At 49.8% G+C, this 12564-nt stretch overlaps 1 protein-coding gene and 1 non-coding gene across 2 annotated transcripts in view; both read right to left on the minus strand.

Moving 5' to 3' along the window:
- The window catches only part of SLA2 (Src like adaptor 2), a 41424-nt gene that overhangs the window by 11857 nt on the left and 17003 nt on the right, over positions 1-12564 (minus strand). Inside the window, exons 4-5 of the mRNA XM_039479565.2 lie at positions 12271-12357; positions 11020-11123 (exon numbers count right to left, since the gene is read on the minus strand). Of these exons, the coding sequence (XP_039335499.1) occupies positions 11020-11123; positions 12271-12357 (191 nt within the window). The remainder of the gene's footprint in view (positions 1-11019; positions 11124-12270; positions 12358-12564) is intronic.
- LOC120368038 (U4 spliceosomal RNA) lies at positions 9611-9751 on the minus strand. The gene has a single exon (XR_005582260.1). It is a non-coding gene; the product is annotated as a U4 spliceosomal RNA (small nuclear RNA).

Below are 12564 nucleotides of genomic sequence, written 5' to 3' on the forward strand. Positions count from 1 at the left end.
AGCTACTTGGGAGGCTGGGGCAGGAGAATCACTTAAACCCAGGAGGTGAATGTTGCAGTGAGCTGAGATCGCACCACTGCACTCCTGCCTGGGCAACAGAGTGAGATTCTGTCTCAAACAACAACAACAACAACAACAAAACTATGATCACCTGAAAAAATGCAGAAAAACCATTTGACAAAATTAAATACCCTTCATGATTAAAAAAACAAAAGCAGAAAACGATGAATAGAGTGTGTTAGTTTCCTATTGCTGCTGTAACAAGTTACCATCAATTTAGCAGCTTAAAATAACATGAAGTATTCTTTTCCAGTTCTGGAGGTTAGAAGTCTGAAATGAGTTTCACTGGACAAAAATCAAGATGTCAGCGGGGCAGTGTTCCTTTTGCAGGCCCTAGAGAAGAACCTATTCTCTTCTTTTTGTTTCTAGAAGCCATAGGCATCCCTCTGCTCATGGCTCCTTCCTCAGTCTCCACAGCCAGTAGCATCTTCCTGCCTCTAACTCTAACCTTCCTGCCTCCCTCTCATAAGCATCCTGGTGATTATACTGGGACCAACTGGACAATCCAAAATAATCTTCCCACCTCAAACTCCTTAATTACATCTGCAAACTCTTTTTGCGATGTAAGGTAACATATTCACAGGCGCTACGGATTAGGACCTGAACATTGTTGGGGGATGATTATTCTGTCCACCGTGGAAGAATACCTGATATAGAATATCTGTGAAAAATCTACAACTAAGGCCAGGTGCAGTGGCTCACCCTTGTGATCCCAACACTTTGAGAGGCTGAGGCAGGCAGATCACCTGAGGCCAGGAGTTGGAGACTAGCCTGGCCAACATGGTAAAACCCCATCTCTACAAAAAAAGAAAAATTAGCTGGGCAAGGTGGTGTGCACCTATAATCTCAGCTACTTAGGAGGCTGAGGCAGGAGTATTGTTTGAGCCCAGGAGGCAGAGGTTGCAGTGAGCTGAGATTGGGCCACTGCACTCCAGCCTGGGCGACAGAGCAACATTATGTCTGAAACAAAACAAATCTACAACTCACATACTTAATGGAAAAGATTGATTATTTTCCTTCTAAGATTGGGAACAAAGCAATAATGTTCTTACCATTCGTACTCAATGTTGTACTAAAGGTTCTAACAAGTGCAAGAAAAAGAAAAGAAAAAGAAACAAAGTATATGAACTGGAAAAGACACAATACAACTGCCTTTACTTACAGATAATACAATCATATGTAGATAATACTAAGGAATCTGTCAAAAAGCTACTAGAACTAAAAAGTTAATTTAACAAGGTGACCCAAAGTCAATATGCTTTGAGAAGATACTGACACCAGTAGGATCTCAGTTATTTCTGCCTGATTGGGAGCCCTCTGACCTTTGAATTTTTTTTTTTTTTTTTTTTTTTTGCCACAGAGTTTCGCTCTTATTGCCCAGGCTGGAGTGCAATGGCGCAATCTCGGCTCACCATAACCTCCACTTCCTGAGTTCAAGCGATTCTCCTGCCTCAGCCTCCCGAGTAGCTGGGATTATAGGCACCCGCCACCAAACCTAATTTTGTATTTTTAGTAGAGACAGGGTTTCTTGTTGGTCAGGCTGGTCTTGAACTCCCAACCTTGGGCGATCCACCCGCCTCGGCCTCCCAAAGTGCTGGGATTATAGGTGTGTGCCACTGTGCCTGGCCTTTAAAAAATTTTTTTTTAGAGACAGTTTGACTAAGTTGCTCAGGCAGGCCTCAAAATCCTGGGCTCATGTGATCCTGTTGCCTCAGCCTCCCAAGTAGCTAGGACATAGGTGTACACGACAATGCCGGCTTGTATTCTATACCTTTGAGAAGAGTCTGTTCTTGAGCTGAGCTGTAACCCTGAAAAACGCTGGTTGGGAATGGGCTAAATATTTGAAAATAGGCCCAGAAGGCCAACCAACCCAGCTGAATTAGTGACCAAGACCTTATATCTTTTGCAAGGTTCTTCAGCCACCCTACCCTGGCCACTGTCACAACAGTTATTAGAATCAGAAAGGGTAGCTACACTTGGGATCTGGTTGTTGATCTCAGGGATAAGAGGTCCTCAGGAGGCATCCATACTTGATTGGTTCCTTTCTCTCAGCCTCACATCCAACCCAACAAAAAGCCCTATTTGGTATGTTCAGACCAGAGCCAAAAGCCTACCACTTCTCACCTGGACAGAGCCTGCTACCGCTTCCTGCGAGGCTTCCTCTCTTTGTAGCAGGTCAGGGGTCGGGTCGTCTCACTACCCTACTCAGAATCCTCCCTGTCACACTTTGTGGGAGGCTGTGAGCAGCAGGCCAAATCCTGGGGCCAAGAGAGCCCAGGTGCCGCTTGTGGAAGGCTCAAGTCCTGATGATTCAGGTCCAGCCCGTGGACGGCACGAGGCGGCACGAGGCTGGTAGCGGCACGAGGCACACCTGGCCGCAATTTCCCAACTGCAAGCTTCCTTTGCCCCGCCCCCCTGCCTGGCCTATTTAAGCTGTGAGCTCAGCAACAATAAACGAGACTTGATCAGACTCCTGTCTTGTCTCCATTTCTCGCGTCTCCTGCCCATCCATCCCCACTCCCTCCCTTCGGGCCCTTGTTGTCGTCCTGCAGGTCGGGACAACACTTAAAATCAATCCCAAGTCCTCTCCCTGGAAAGGCTCTGTGTGACCTGACTCCCAACGCCCCCCTCCCCTCGTCCCTTCTCCCATAGTTTCCTGCTGAGGACGTGCCTCCCTGAGGCCTGTGCTCACACACTCACGCCCTGGCACTCCGTATCCTCTACAACACTGCTTTATTTCCTCTTGGCACTTATCACTCTCACACTCTGTCTTATTTACTCACTGTCCACCTTGCCAACTAGATTGTGGGAAGGAATCTTGCTTTTCATACTGCAAAGTCTCTAGTGTTTTGAACAGTGCCTGGCACTGTCAACACAGTATGCATTTGTTGAATGACTGAAACTCTGTAATAAACACTTGGACAGAGCATGATTATAAGCAGTTTTAAGGAAAGCTCATCACTATTTGCACTTTTACTGTCTGTGGGCACAGATGGTGTTGAGATTGATTCTTTTTTTTTTGAGACGGAGTTTCGCTCTTGTTACCCAGGCTGGAGTGCAATGGTGCGATCTTGGCTCACCGCAACCTCCGCCTCCTGGGTTCAGGCAATTCTCCTGCCTCAGCCTCCTGAGTAGCTGGGATTACAGGCACGCACCACCATGTCCAGCTAATTTTTTGCACCTTTAGTAGAGATGGGGTTTCACCATGTTGACCAGGATGGTCTCGATCTCTTGACCTCGTGATCCACCCGCCTCGGCCTCCCAAAGTGCTGGGATTACAGGCTTGAGCCACTGCGCCCGGCCCGAGATTGATTCTTGAAGGTTTATCATTGCATGGTTTGCATCAAACACATATTGAGCATTTACTAAGCCCTACCCAGACTTAGGCACAGAAGGCCCACCCAGAGCCATCCCTTAGCTGAAGATGGAGTGCTGTGGGGTACACAGGTCCAGCTGACTGACTGGGGACCAAGGCACTAGGAGTGATGGGGAGGTTACTTTGGTTCTGCCCTTGGCAGTCTGATGCTAAAAATAGCCTGAATCTTCCTATTTGGAGCGGGCCATCTTCCCAAGCTCTTCATCCTCTCTCCGCCTCTCAACATGCACAGGTGTGCTCACCTGCTCATTCATTTATTCAATAAACATCCACTGAGCACCCACTACATGCCTGACACCGCTCTAGGCCCACACAGGTATGAAATCGCCACACTCAGGGGAAATAAGTGCAGTCTTGCCACCACATCCACAGCTGGGATTTTTCTTAACAGTCCTCATTTCAAGTATTTAGTTCCTGTATTATTCCCATCAGACCATGTACACTGATTTTTTTTCTTTTTTGAGATGGAGTTTTGCTCTCATTGCTCAGGCTGGAGTACAGATGCAATCTTGGCTCACTGCAACCTCCACTGCAACCCCACCTCTACTAAAAATACAAAAATTAGCTGGGCCTGGTGGTGCACACCTGTAGACCCAGATACTCAGGAGGCTGAGGCAGGAGAATCGCTTGAACCTGGGAGGCAGAGGTTGTAGTGAGCTGAGATCACACCATTGTACTCCATCCTGACAACAGAGTGGGACCCCGTCTCAAAAAAAAGAAAAGAAAAAGTTAGCAGGGCCAGGCATGGTAGTTCATGCCTGTAATCTCAGCACTTTGGGAAGCCAAGGTGGGTGGATCACTTGAGGTCAGAAGTTCGAAACCAGCCTGGCCAATAGGCTGGTCCATTATCTGCAGCCTAAGGACAAAAGCCTTGACTTAGCAGGCCTGACTTGGGGGAGATGCTCAGTAAGTGTTTCCCAATTGACAGTGGACAGAGGTGAGCCCCATAGGGGCAGGAACCATGTCTTGCTCATCAATCCCCCTTACAGTGCCTGACACAGAACACATACACAGCAGGATAGCCAGTGGGGGCTGCTGCTAGAGGCTGTTCCCAACCCTATGCTGACCTCTGCACAACCCTGTGACCTCTGCAAAGTCTTCCAGGCCCCCTTCACAGACCAAGATTTGGGGCCTGACTAGAGCCTGGCCATGGCTGTCCCCAGGCCTATCATATAGCCAGGTATGCCAGTGGTCCTCAGGAAGATGGGGTCTTCACACTCCGGACTCTGATTAGTGTCCCTGGTAGCTCAGGGTCCCAGGCCTTCCTCCTTGGTCCACACACAGGCTTAAAGCCCCTGTGGTATCCCCATCCCAGAGGTGCCTTTGGGCCAACAAAAAGCTGATCTTGGTATCACTCACTCACTCAGTCAATGGCTGATTCCCACTATATAAGACAAAAGCATAATGTAAAATACATTGTCTCTTATTTCATTCTGGGTTCCCTGGATTCAAACTGCGTTTTCAAACTCAAGAGAACAGTAGAACCATCCTGAGAGCTTGTCCAAGAAGCAGATTTCTGACATCTGCCCCCAAAGTCTGACTCGGGCCTGTGGTGGGCCCACAAGTCTACAGTGTTGTCACATTCCCCTGATGATTCCTGTACACTCAAGAGTGATAAGCACTGTTCTATGACATCACTTGGGCCCCTAGAGTCACTGCGGTGTCAAACCACAGTATCAAAGTTTACGCTGTGACCCAGGACACACCTTATAAAAATCCTGAAACAAAAGTTCTATGATGCAATATTTACCCCAACCATGGTAATGTTCTCTGCTCAATTTCACTACAAACACACACTGGTCCCAACTAAAGTAGTGGGTTCTGACCCTGGCTATACATCAGAATCACCTGGGCAACTTTTACAGTGTGCAGGCCACATCTCTGACCAGTGAGATCAGAAACTCTGGAGGTGGGTGTATGCATCGGTAGTTTGTTTATTGAATTTATTTATTTATTTATTTATTTATTTATTTTGAGACGGAGTTTCGCCCTTGTTACCCAGGCTGGAGTGCAATGGCGCGATCTCGGCTCACTGCAACCTCCGCCTCCTGGGCTCAGGCAATTCTCCTGCCTCAGCCTCCTGAGTAGCTGGGATTACAGGCACGCGCCACCATGCCCAGCTAATTTTTTGCACTTTTAGTAGAGACGGGGTTTCACCATGTTGACCAGGATGGTCTCGATCTCTCGACCTCGTGATCCACCCGCCTCGGCCTCCCAAAGTGCTGGGATTACAGGCTTGAGCCACCGCGCCCGGCGAATTTATTTATTTTTTAAAGACAGGGTCTTGCTCTGTCATTCAGGCTGGAGGGCAGTGGTATGATCACAGCTCACTGCAGCATCGACCTCTTGGGCTCAAGTGATCCTCCTATCTCAGCCTCCCAAGTAGCTGAGACAACAGGCACATGCCACCACACCTGGCTAATTATTTACTTACTTATTTATTATGACAAAGTCTTGCTCTGTTGCCATGCTGGAGTGCAGTAGTGCAATCTTGGCTCACTGCAACTTCCGACTCCCTGGTTCAAGTGATTCTCCTGCCTCAGCCTCCCAAGTAGCAGGGGCTACAGGTATGCGCCACCACACCCAGCTAATTTTTGTATTTGTATTTTTATTTTTTATTTTATTTTATTTTATTTTATTTGAGACAGAGTTTCGCTCTTGTTATCCAGGCTGGAGTGCAATGGCGCGATCTCGGCTCACCGCAACCTCCGCCTCCCGGGTTCAGGCAATTCTCCTGCCTCAGCCTCCCGAGTAGCTGGGATTACAGGCACACACCACCATGCCCAGCTAATTTTTTGTATTTTTGGTAGAGACGGGGTTTCACCATGTTGACCAGGATGGTCTCGATCTCTTGACCTCGTGATCCACCCGCCTCAGCCTCCCAAAGTGCTGGGATTACAGGCATGAGCCACCGCGCCCAGCCGCAATTTTTGTATTTTTAGTGGAGATGGGGTTTCACCATGTTGGCCAGGCTGGTCTCATCTCCTGACCTCATGATCTGCCTGCCTCAGCCTCCCAAAGTGCTGGGATTACAGGCGTGAGCCAGTGTGCCTGGCCAAATTTGTTTTTTTTAAGAGATCGGGGGGGGGGGGGGGTCTCCCTTTGTTGCCCAGGCTGGTCTTGAACTCCTGAGCCCAAGCAATCCTCCTGCCTTGGGCTTACAACGTGCTGGGATTACAAGTGTGAGACACTGTACCTGGCCCCTAAACTGATTTCCTGACCCACACATTGGCCAGGAAAACTTTACCTTTCCTGGAGCATTGGCAAATTTCTTCTTTACTTTTTTCTCCCCCGCTAACATTTTTCATCTTCCTCTTTGATAACAAGAGCTGCATTCTGATCCATCCCCTTTTGGAGCTGGCTATGGCGATCTGGGGACTTTAGTCCCAGTAATCATGTGGATCTTTTTTGTTTTTTAGAGATGGAGTCTTGCTCTGTCACCCAGGCTGGAGTGTAGTGGTGCAATCTTGGCACACTGCAACATCTGCCTCCCAGGTTCAAGCAATTCTCCTGTCTCGGCCTCCCGAGTAGCTGGATTACAGGCACCTGCCACCACGCCTGGCTAATTTTTTTGTATTTTTAGTAGAGATGGGGTTTCGCCATGTTGGCCAGGCTAGTCCCAAACTCCTGACCCAAGGTGATCCACTCACCTCGGCCTCCAAAAGCACAGGGATTACAGGCATGAGTCACCGCGCCCAGCCTTATGAGGATCTTATGGGTCCTTAAAGATCTTCATGGATCTTGCTGGGTGAGGTGGCTCGTGCCTGTAATCCTAGCACTTTGGGAGGTCAAGGCAGGCAGATTTTCTGAGCTCAGGAGTTCAAAACCAGCCTGGGCAACACAGCAAAACCCCGTTTCAACTAAAAATACAAAAAAAAAAAAAAAAAAAAAATAGCCTGGTGCAGTGGCTCATGCCTGTAATCCCAGTAGTTTGGGAGGCTAAGGTGGGTGGATCACCTGAGGTCAGGAGTTCAAGACTAGCCTGGCCAACATGGTGAAACCTAATCTCTATAAAAAATACAAAAATTAGCTGGGCATGGTGGCACATGCCTGTAATCCTAGCTACTCAGGAGGCTGAGGTAGGAGAATCGCTTGAACCCAGGAGGTGGAGGTTGCAGTGAGCTGAGATTGCGCCACTACACTCCAGCCTGGGTGACAGAGCAAGACTCTGTCTCAGAAAAAAATTATAATAATAATTACCTGGGTGTGGTAGCATGTACCTGTGATCCCAGCTACCAGGGAGGCTGAGGCATAAGAATCACCTGAACCCAGGAGGTGGAGGTTGCAGTGAGCCAAAATGTGCCACTTCACTCCAGCCTGGGTGACACAGTGAGACTCTGTCTCAAAAAAACAAACAAACAAAACTTCATGGATCCTTAAAGCTTTCTCCTCTGTCACTCACACAGTTTTCTCCTTGTATCTGTGCCTTCTTAGGTAAGGGGCAGAGTGGCCATAAGAGCCGGCCACTATACTCTTGGGGCTAAACCAGGTCAGAGAATGGGCCAGGGGTGGGGCAGCTGAGCAGTAAGCACTTCCTGTGGCTTCTCGAGCTCCCAGGGACAGTCTGCAGTGGGGCCCTGCTCCATTCTGCACTGCTGCTGTGGTTTCCTGTTTGCAGCTGTTGTGCTGGGCTGGTCTCCCCAGCCCCACTACCAGCCTATGGGTGTATGTGAGGTGGGGGTGCTGATGCTGCCTAGAAAAGAGCAGGAGGGGCCTTGGAGAGGTCAACCTAGGAACAACCAAGGGCAGAGGAGGAGAGGCAAAGAAGCTGGAGAGGGCCCTAGGAGAGAGACTGAGGCAGAGAACAAAGGTCTCCACAACCTGTCACAGTTGGTTTATATCAAGGCAGGTGCCAGGAGGTCTGTCTGCTCCTGATACCTCCTTCCCTGGTCTGTGGCTGTGCTTGCAGTGCCAACATGAATGCCTCATGCCAACATGACTGTCTTAAGGGATTCAGGGCAGGGGCAGCAGCTCAGAGCATCTAGCACCTGGGGTGGGAGAAGTCCCACATGCATGTGCGATGTGGCACATCCTGACCCCTCTTGGGCCTCTGTTTTTCAGTCTGTACAATGGGAAGAGGAGGATCCAGAAGATGATTTCCAATGGGTTTCTAGCTCTGACTGGCTACTGACCCAAGAGATCCTGTCATCATTTCAACGTTTTGCCAAGAGATCAGAATCATGTGTCTTTGAGAGGGAGCAATCACTGTTGGTCAGTGTAGGGAAATTCTGTGACTATACTCTTTTACAAATCCTAGTTGCCAATGTGTTGGCTGAGCCTTGATCCCTACTGTGGGCCATTCGCATTCACTTTTATTTTTTCTCTTTTTTGCCTCTGTAACAAGGTACCTGAGACCACTTTTATTTTATGGAGATGGAGTCTGGCTTGTTGCCCAGGCTGGAGTGCAGTGATGCAGTCATGGCTCACTGCAACCTGGAACTCCTGGGCTCAAGTGATCCTCCCGCCTCAGCCTCCCAAGTAGCTCAGGCTACAGGCACACACCACCCACCATGCCTCACTAAATTTTAAACTTTTTTGTAGAGAAGTGGTGTCATTATGTTGCCTAGGCTGGGTCTCAAATTCCTGGGCACAAGTGATCCTCCTACCTCAGCCTCCCAAAGTCCCAGGATTATAGGTGTGAGCCACGATGCCCAGCCTATATTCATTTTCAGAAATGGAGATTTTTCATTCTATTGCTTATAGGCTCTCGTGGCAGCAACATGGCAGATAACAGCTAGACTGCTCAACACCAAGGCTAGGAACTCCAGCCCTTCACATCTGGCCTCTGCCCTACCCTCAAGTCCCATCATACTCTCGGCATTTGAGGGACAAGCCCTGGCATGACTGAGAATCTCAAATAGAGGTATGTTTCCCAAACTCTGTGCCATGGAACACTGGCTTCCAGTAACCTGGGAGCTCCCTGAGAGCAGGACAATGCCCACCTCGCTCACCAGAGATGCCTAAGACCTGGCACATACAGTAGGTTCTGTCATTTCCTGCAGCCTCCCCACATTGTAGGTGCTTGAGAAGCATTTACTGAATGAATGAACATGGAGTGAATATTACAGGTGCTGCGGGAAGAAATGCTCCTGTTTTCAGAAGCACTTGGGAAATGCTCAGTTAGGCAAAGGCAATGCCCTGTGAAGTCTTATGTTTTGTTTTTTTTTTTTCCAGTCTCCACAGAGACTGTCAAAAATTGCCAATGCCGACTATATTGCAAGTTGTCACGGCGGGGTATTGGGAAAAGTTTTCAATTAACAATAATAACACCTCGGATAAACCTCATGGGCTACGATACTGCCACTGCACAAAGCTGAGGTCTTACATTAACACAGATTACCAACCTCTCAGAGAAGGATATGATTTTCAGTGTCCCCTAAACTGACCGCCCCACCCTCTCTATCTCTAAGCAAGTGGCCCGCAGAACACACTCAGAGAGTCACGGTAATGCATCCTCTTGCTTCCCCCAGAACACACACCCAGCACTGTGTCTCTGCTGAATAGCAACTCCCACTGCCTTGGGAGAAAACCCAAGCTTCTTAGTCCGGCATCCAAGGCCTCTGTGCTGGAGCCTTGCTCACTTCTAACCTCCTTTTGTTCTGAGGTGCAGCCCCCTGGTCCACCCCAGCACCACTGTGTCTTGTTGCCTGGGATCCTGTGGGAGCATTCTTTTTTTTTTTTTTTTTTTTTTTTTTTGAGACGGAGTTTCGCTCTTGTTACCCAGGCTGGAGTGCAATGGTGCGATCTCGGCTCACCGCAACCTCCACTTCCTGGGTTCAGGCAATTCTCCTGCCTCAACCTCCTGAGTAGCTGGGATTACAGGCACGTGCCACCATGCCCAGCTAATTTTTTGTATTTTTAGTAGAGACGGGGTTTCACCATGTTGACCAGGATGGTCTCGATCTCTTGACCTCGCGATCCACCCGCCTCGGCCTCCCAAAGTGCTGGGATTACAGGCTTGAGCCACCGTGCCCAGCCCTGTGGGAGCATTCTTAAGTTTCCATTCATGGTCCACTCCTCTCTGAAGCCTCCCTTGATTGCCCCAAAGTTAGCTGCCTCTCCTCTGCTTTCATGGCTTGTCTCCATCTCTCCCAGCCTGGGCCCCAAATGGCTCATATGGGCAGGGACGGAGCTGGGGCTCAGGAAATCTTGGGTGACCGACTGAGGAGTCAGGCAAAGCCTATTTTCTTTTCGTTTTTTTTTTTTTTTTTTTTTTTTTTTGAGACAGAGTCTCACTCTGTGGCCCACTCTGTTGAGTGGCACAATCTCAGCTCACCACAATCTCCGCCTCCCTGATTCAAGCAATTCTCCTGCCTTAGCCTCCTGAGTAGCTGGGATTACAGGTGCCCGCCACCATGCCCAGCTAATTTTTGTATTTCACCATATTGGCCAGGCTGGTCTCAAACTCCTGACCTTGTGGTCCGCCCACCTGTGCCTCCCAAAGTGCTGGGATTACAAGCATAAGCCACCATGCCTTGACAGCAAAGCTTATTTTCTGGGCTGCACCTGCAGCCATATGTCTGTGGGCTCCTTTCTGAGACTTCCACGCAGGAAGGGCCTGGGCTGACGCTGAGCTTACCCACCTCTCCTGGTCTGGCTCTCTCGAATGAGGAAGGCCCCTCCAGGGTTCCCAGGTAACAATAACAGTTCCTCAGCTTTCTCCCTACTCAGGCCCTCATACAGCCACCTGGAGGAGCAAGAGAGAGGGACAAGGGACAGGGTCAGCCTGGAGGAAGAGGAAAGCCAAGATTTTACTACCGCCTCTGAGTGACCCTCACAAGGCCCTCCCTTTCTGGGCCTCAAAGTCCTGTTGTTCCATGAACAGCTGGCCTTGGGATCTGAGGTCCACACCATCTTTGTCCTCCTAGTTCTGGCGCCAGGGCCCTGGGAGGACAAATTCATGGAAACAGCCCCAGCTTTCTCTGCCTGGAGACCTCAGTCCCAAGTAACCTGGGGTGACCTCAATCTCTGTGCTATCCCTACTCAGTCCCCCCAGCACCCTGATTCTATCCACTAACCTTTCTAAGCCTCACCTTTCCAAGCACTGCCTCTCTGTTTTTACCTTTTTTTTTTTTTTTTTTTTGAGACGGAGTTTCGCTCTTGTTACCCAGGCTGGAGTGCAATGGCGCGATCTCAGCCCACCGCAACCTCTACCTCCTGGCTTCAGGCAATTCTCCTGCCTCAACCTCCTGAGTAGCTGGGATTACAGGCACCTGCCACCATGCCCAGCTAATGTTTTGTATTTTTAGTAGAGATGGGGTTTCACCATGTTGACCAGGATGGTCTCGATCTCTTGACCTTGTGATCCACCCGCCTCGGCCTCCCAAAGTGCTGGGATTACAGGCTTGAGCCACCATGCCCGGCCCTGTTTTTTCTTTTTATTGAGACAGGCTCCTGCTCTGTGGCCTAGACTGGAGAGCAGTGGCACAATCACGGCTCACTGTAGTCTTGACCATCTAGACTCAGGTGATCCTTCCCCCTCAGCCTCCCTAGAAGCTGGGGCTACAGGCACATACCACTGCACCAGCCCCTTACGTGGTGTGCTCCCATCTCCCACATGGCCCTTTCAGCGTTTTCCACCACTAGATCCTGGCCACCCTCCAAAGCTCAGAGCTCCACACCTCCTCTATAGGCCTTCCCAAACCCCTCCTCTGGCTCCCACGTCTCACAGGCCAACCTATGCTAGAATGAGCTGTCTGTTCCTCCTGAGGGCAGGGCCTGGGCTTCTCCTCTACCCTCAGCTTTGCTCAGCACAAAGACGCACATGAAGGGGAGTGCTTGTGGGAAGAAAAAGCAGGAAACTCCTGCAATGTGGGCCTGAGGTGGGAACTCACCCATGGGAGACTTTTGCCACGTGAACACTGGGGATGTTGTACTCTCTGCCTGAGACTTCAGACAGCACCGTCCACCAGTCTCCATCCCTGGAGAAAGAAAGGAGTAGGGGTACCTCTTTCAGACTAGCCAAAGCCCCAAAAACTGCACATTCTGGGTTTGCAGGGACCCTCTCAGGCTGGATCCTGCAGCTGTCTGTCCCACCTGTTTCCCAGGCATCCCTACACTAGCTTGTCCAGGTACCTCCTGGGCCAGAGCTGGGGCTGGTGGTAGATGGCATGATTCCCTGGGCCAGA

Source organism: Saimiri boliviensis, chromosome 9 (assembly GCF_048565385.1).
Source record: "Saimiri boliviensis isolate mSaiBol1 chromosome 9, mSaiBol1.pri, whole genome shotgun sequence".
Taxonomy (NCBI): Eukaryota; Metazoa; Chordata; class Mammalia; order Primates; family Cebidae; genus Saimiri; species Saimiri boliviensis.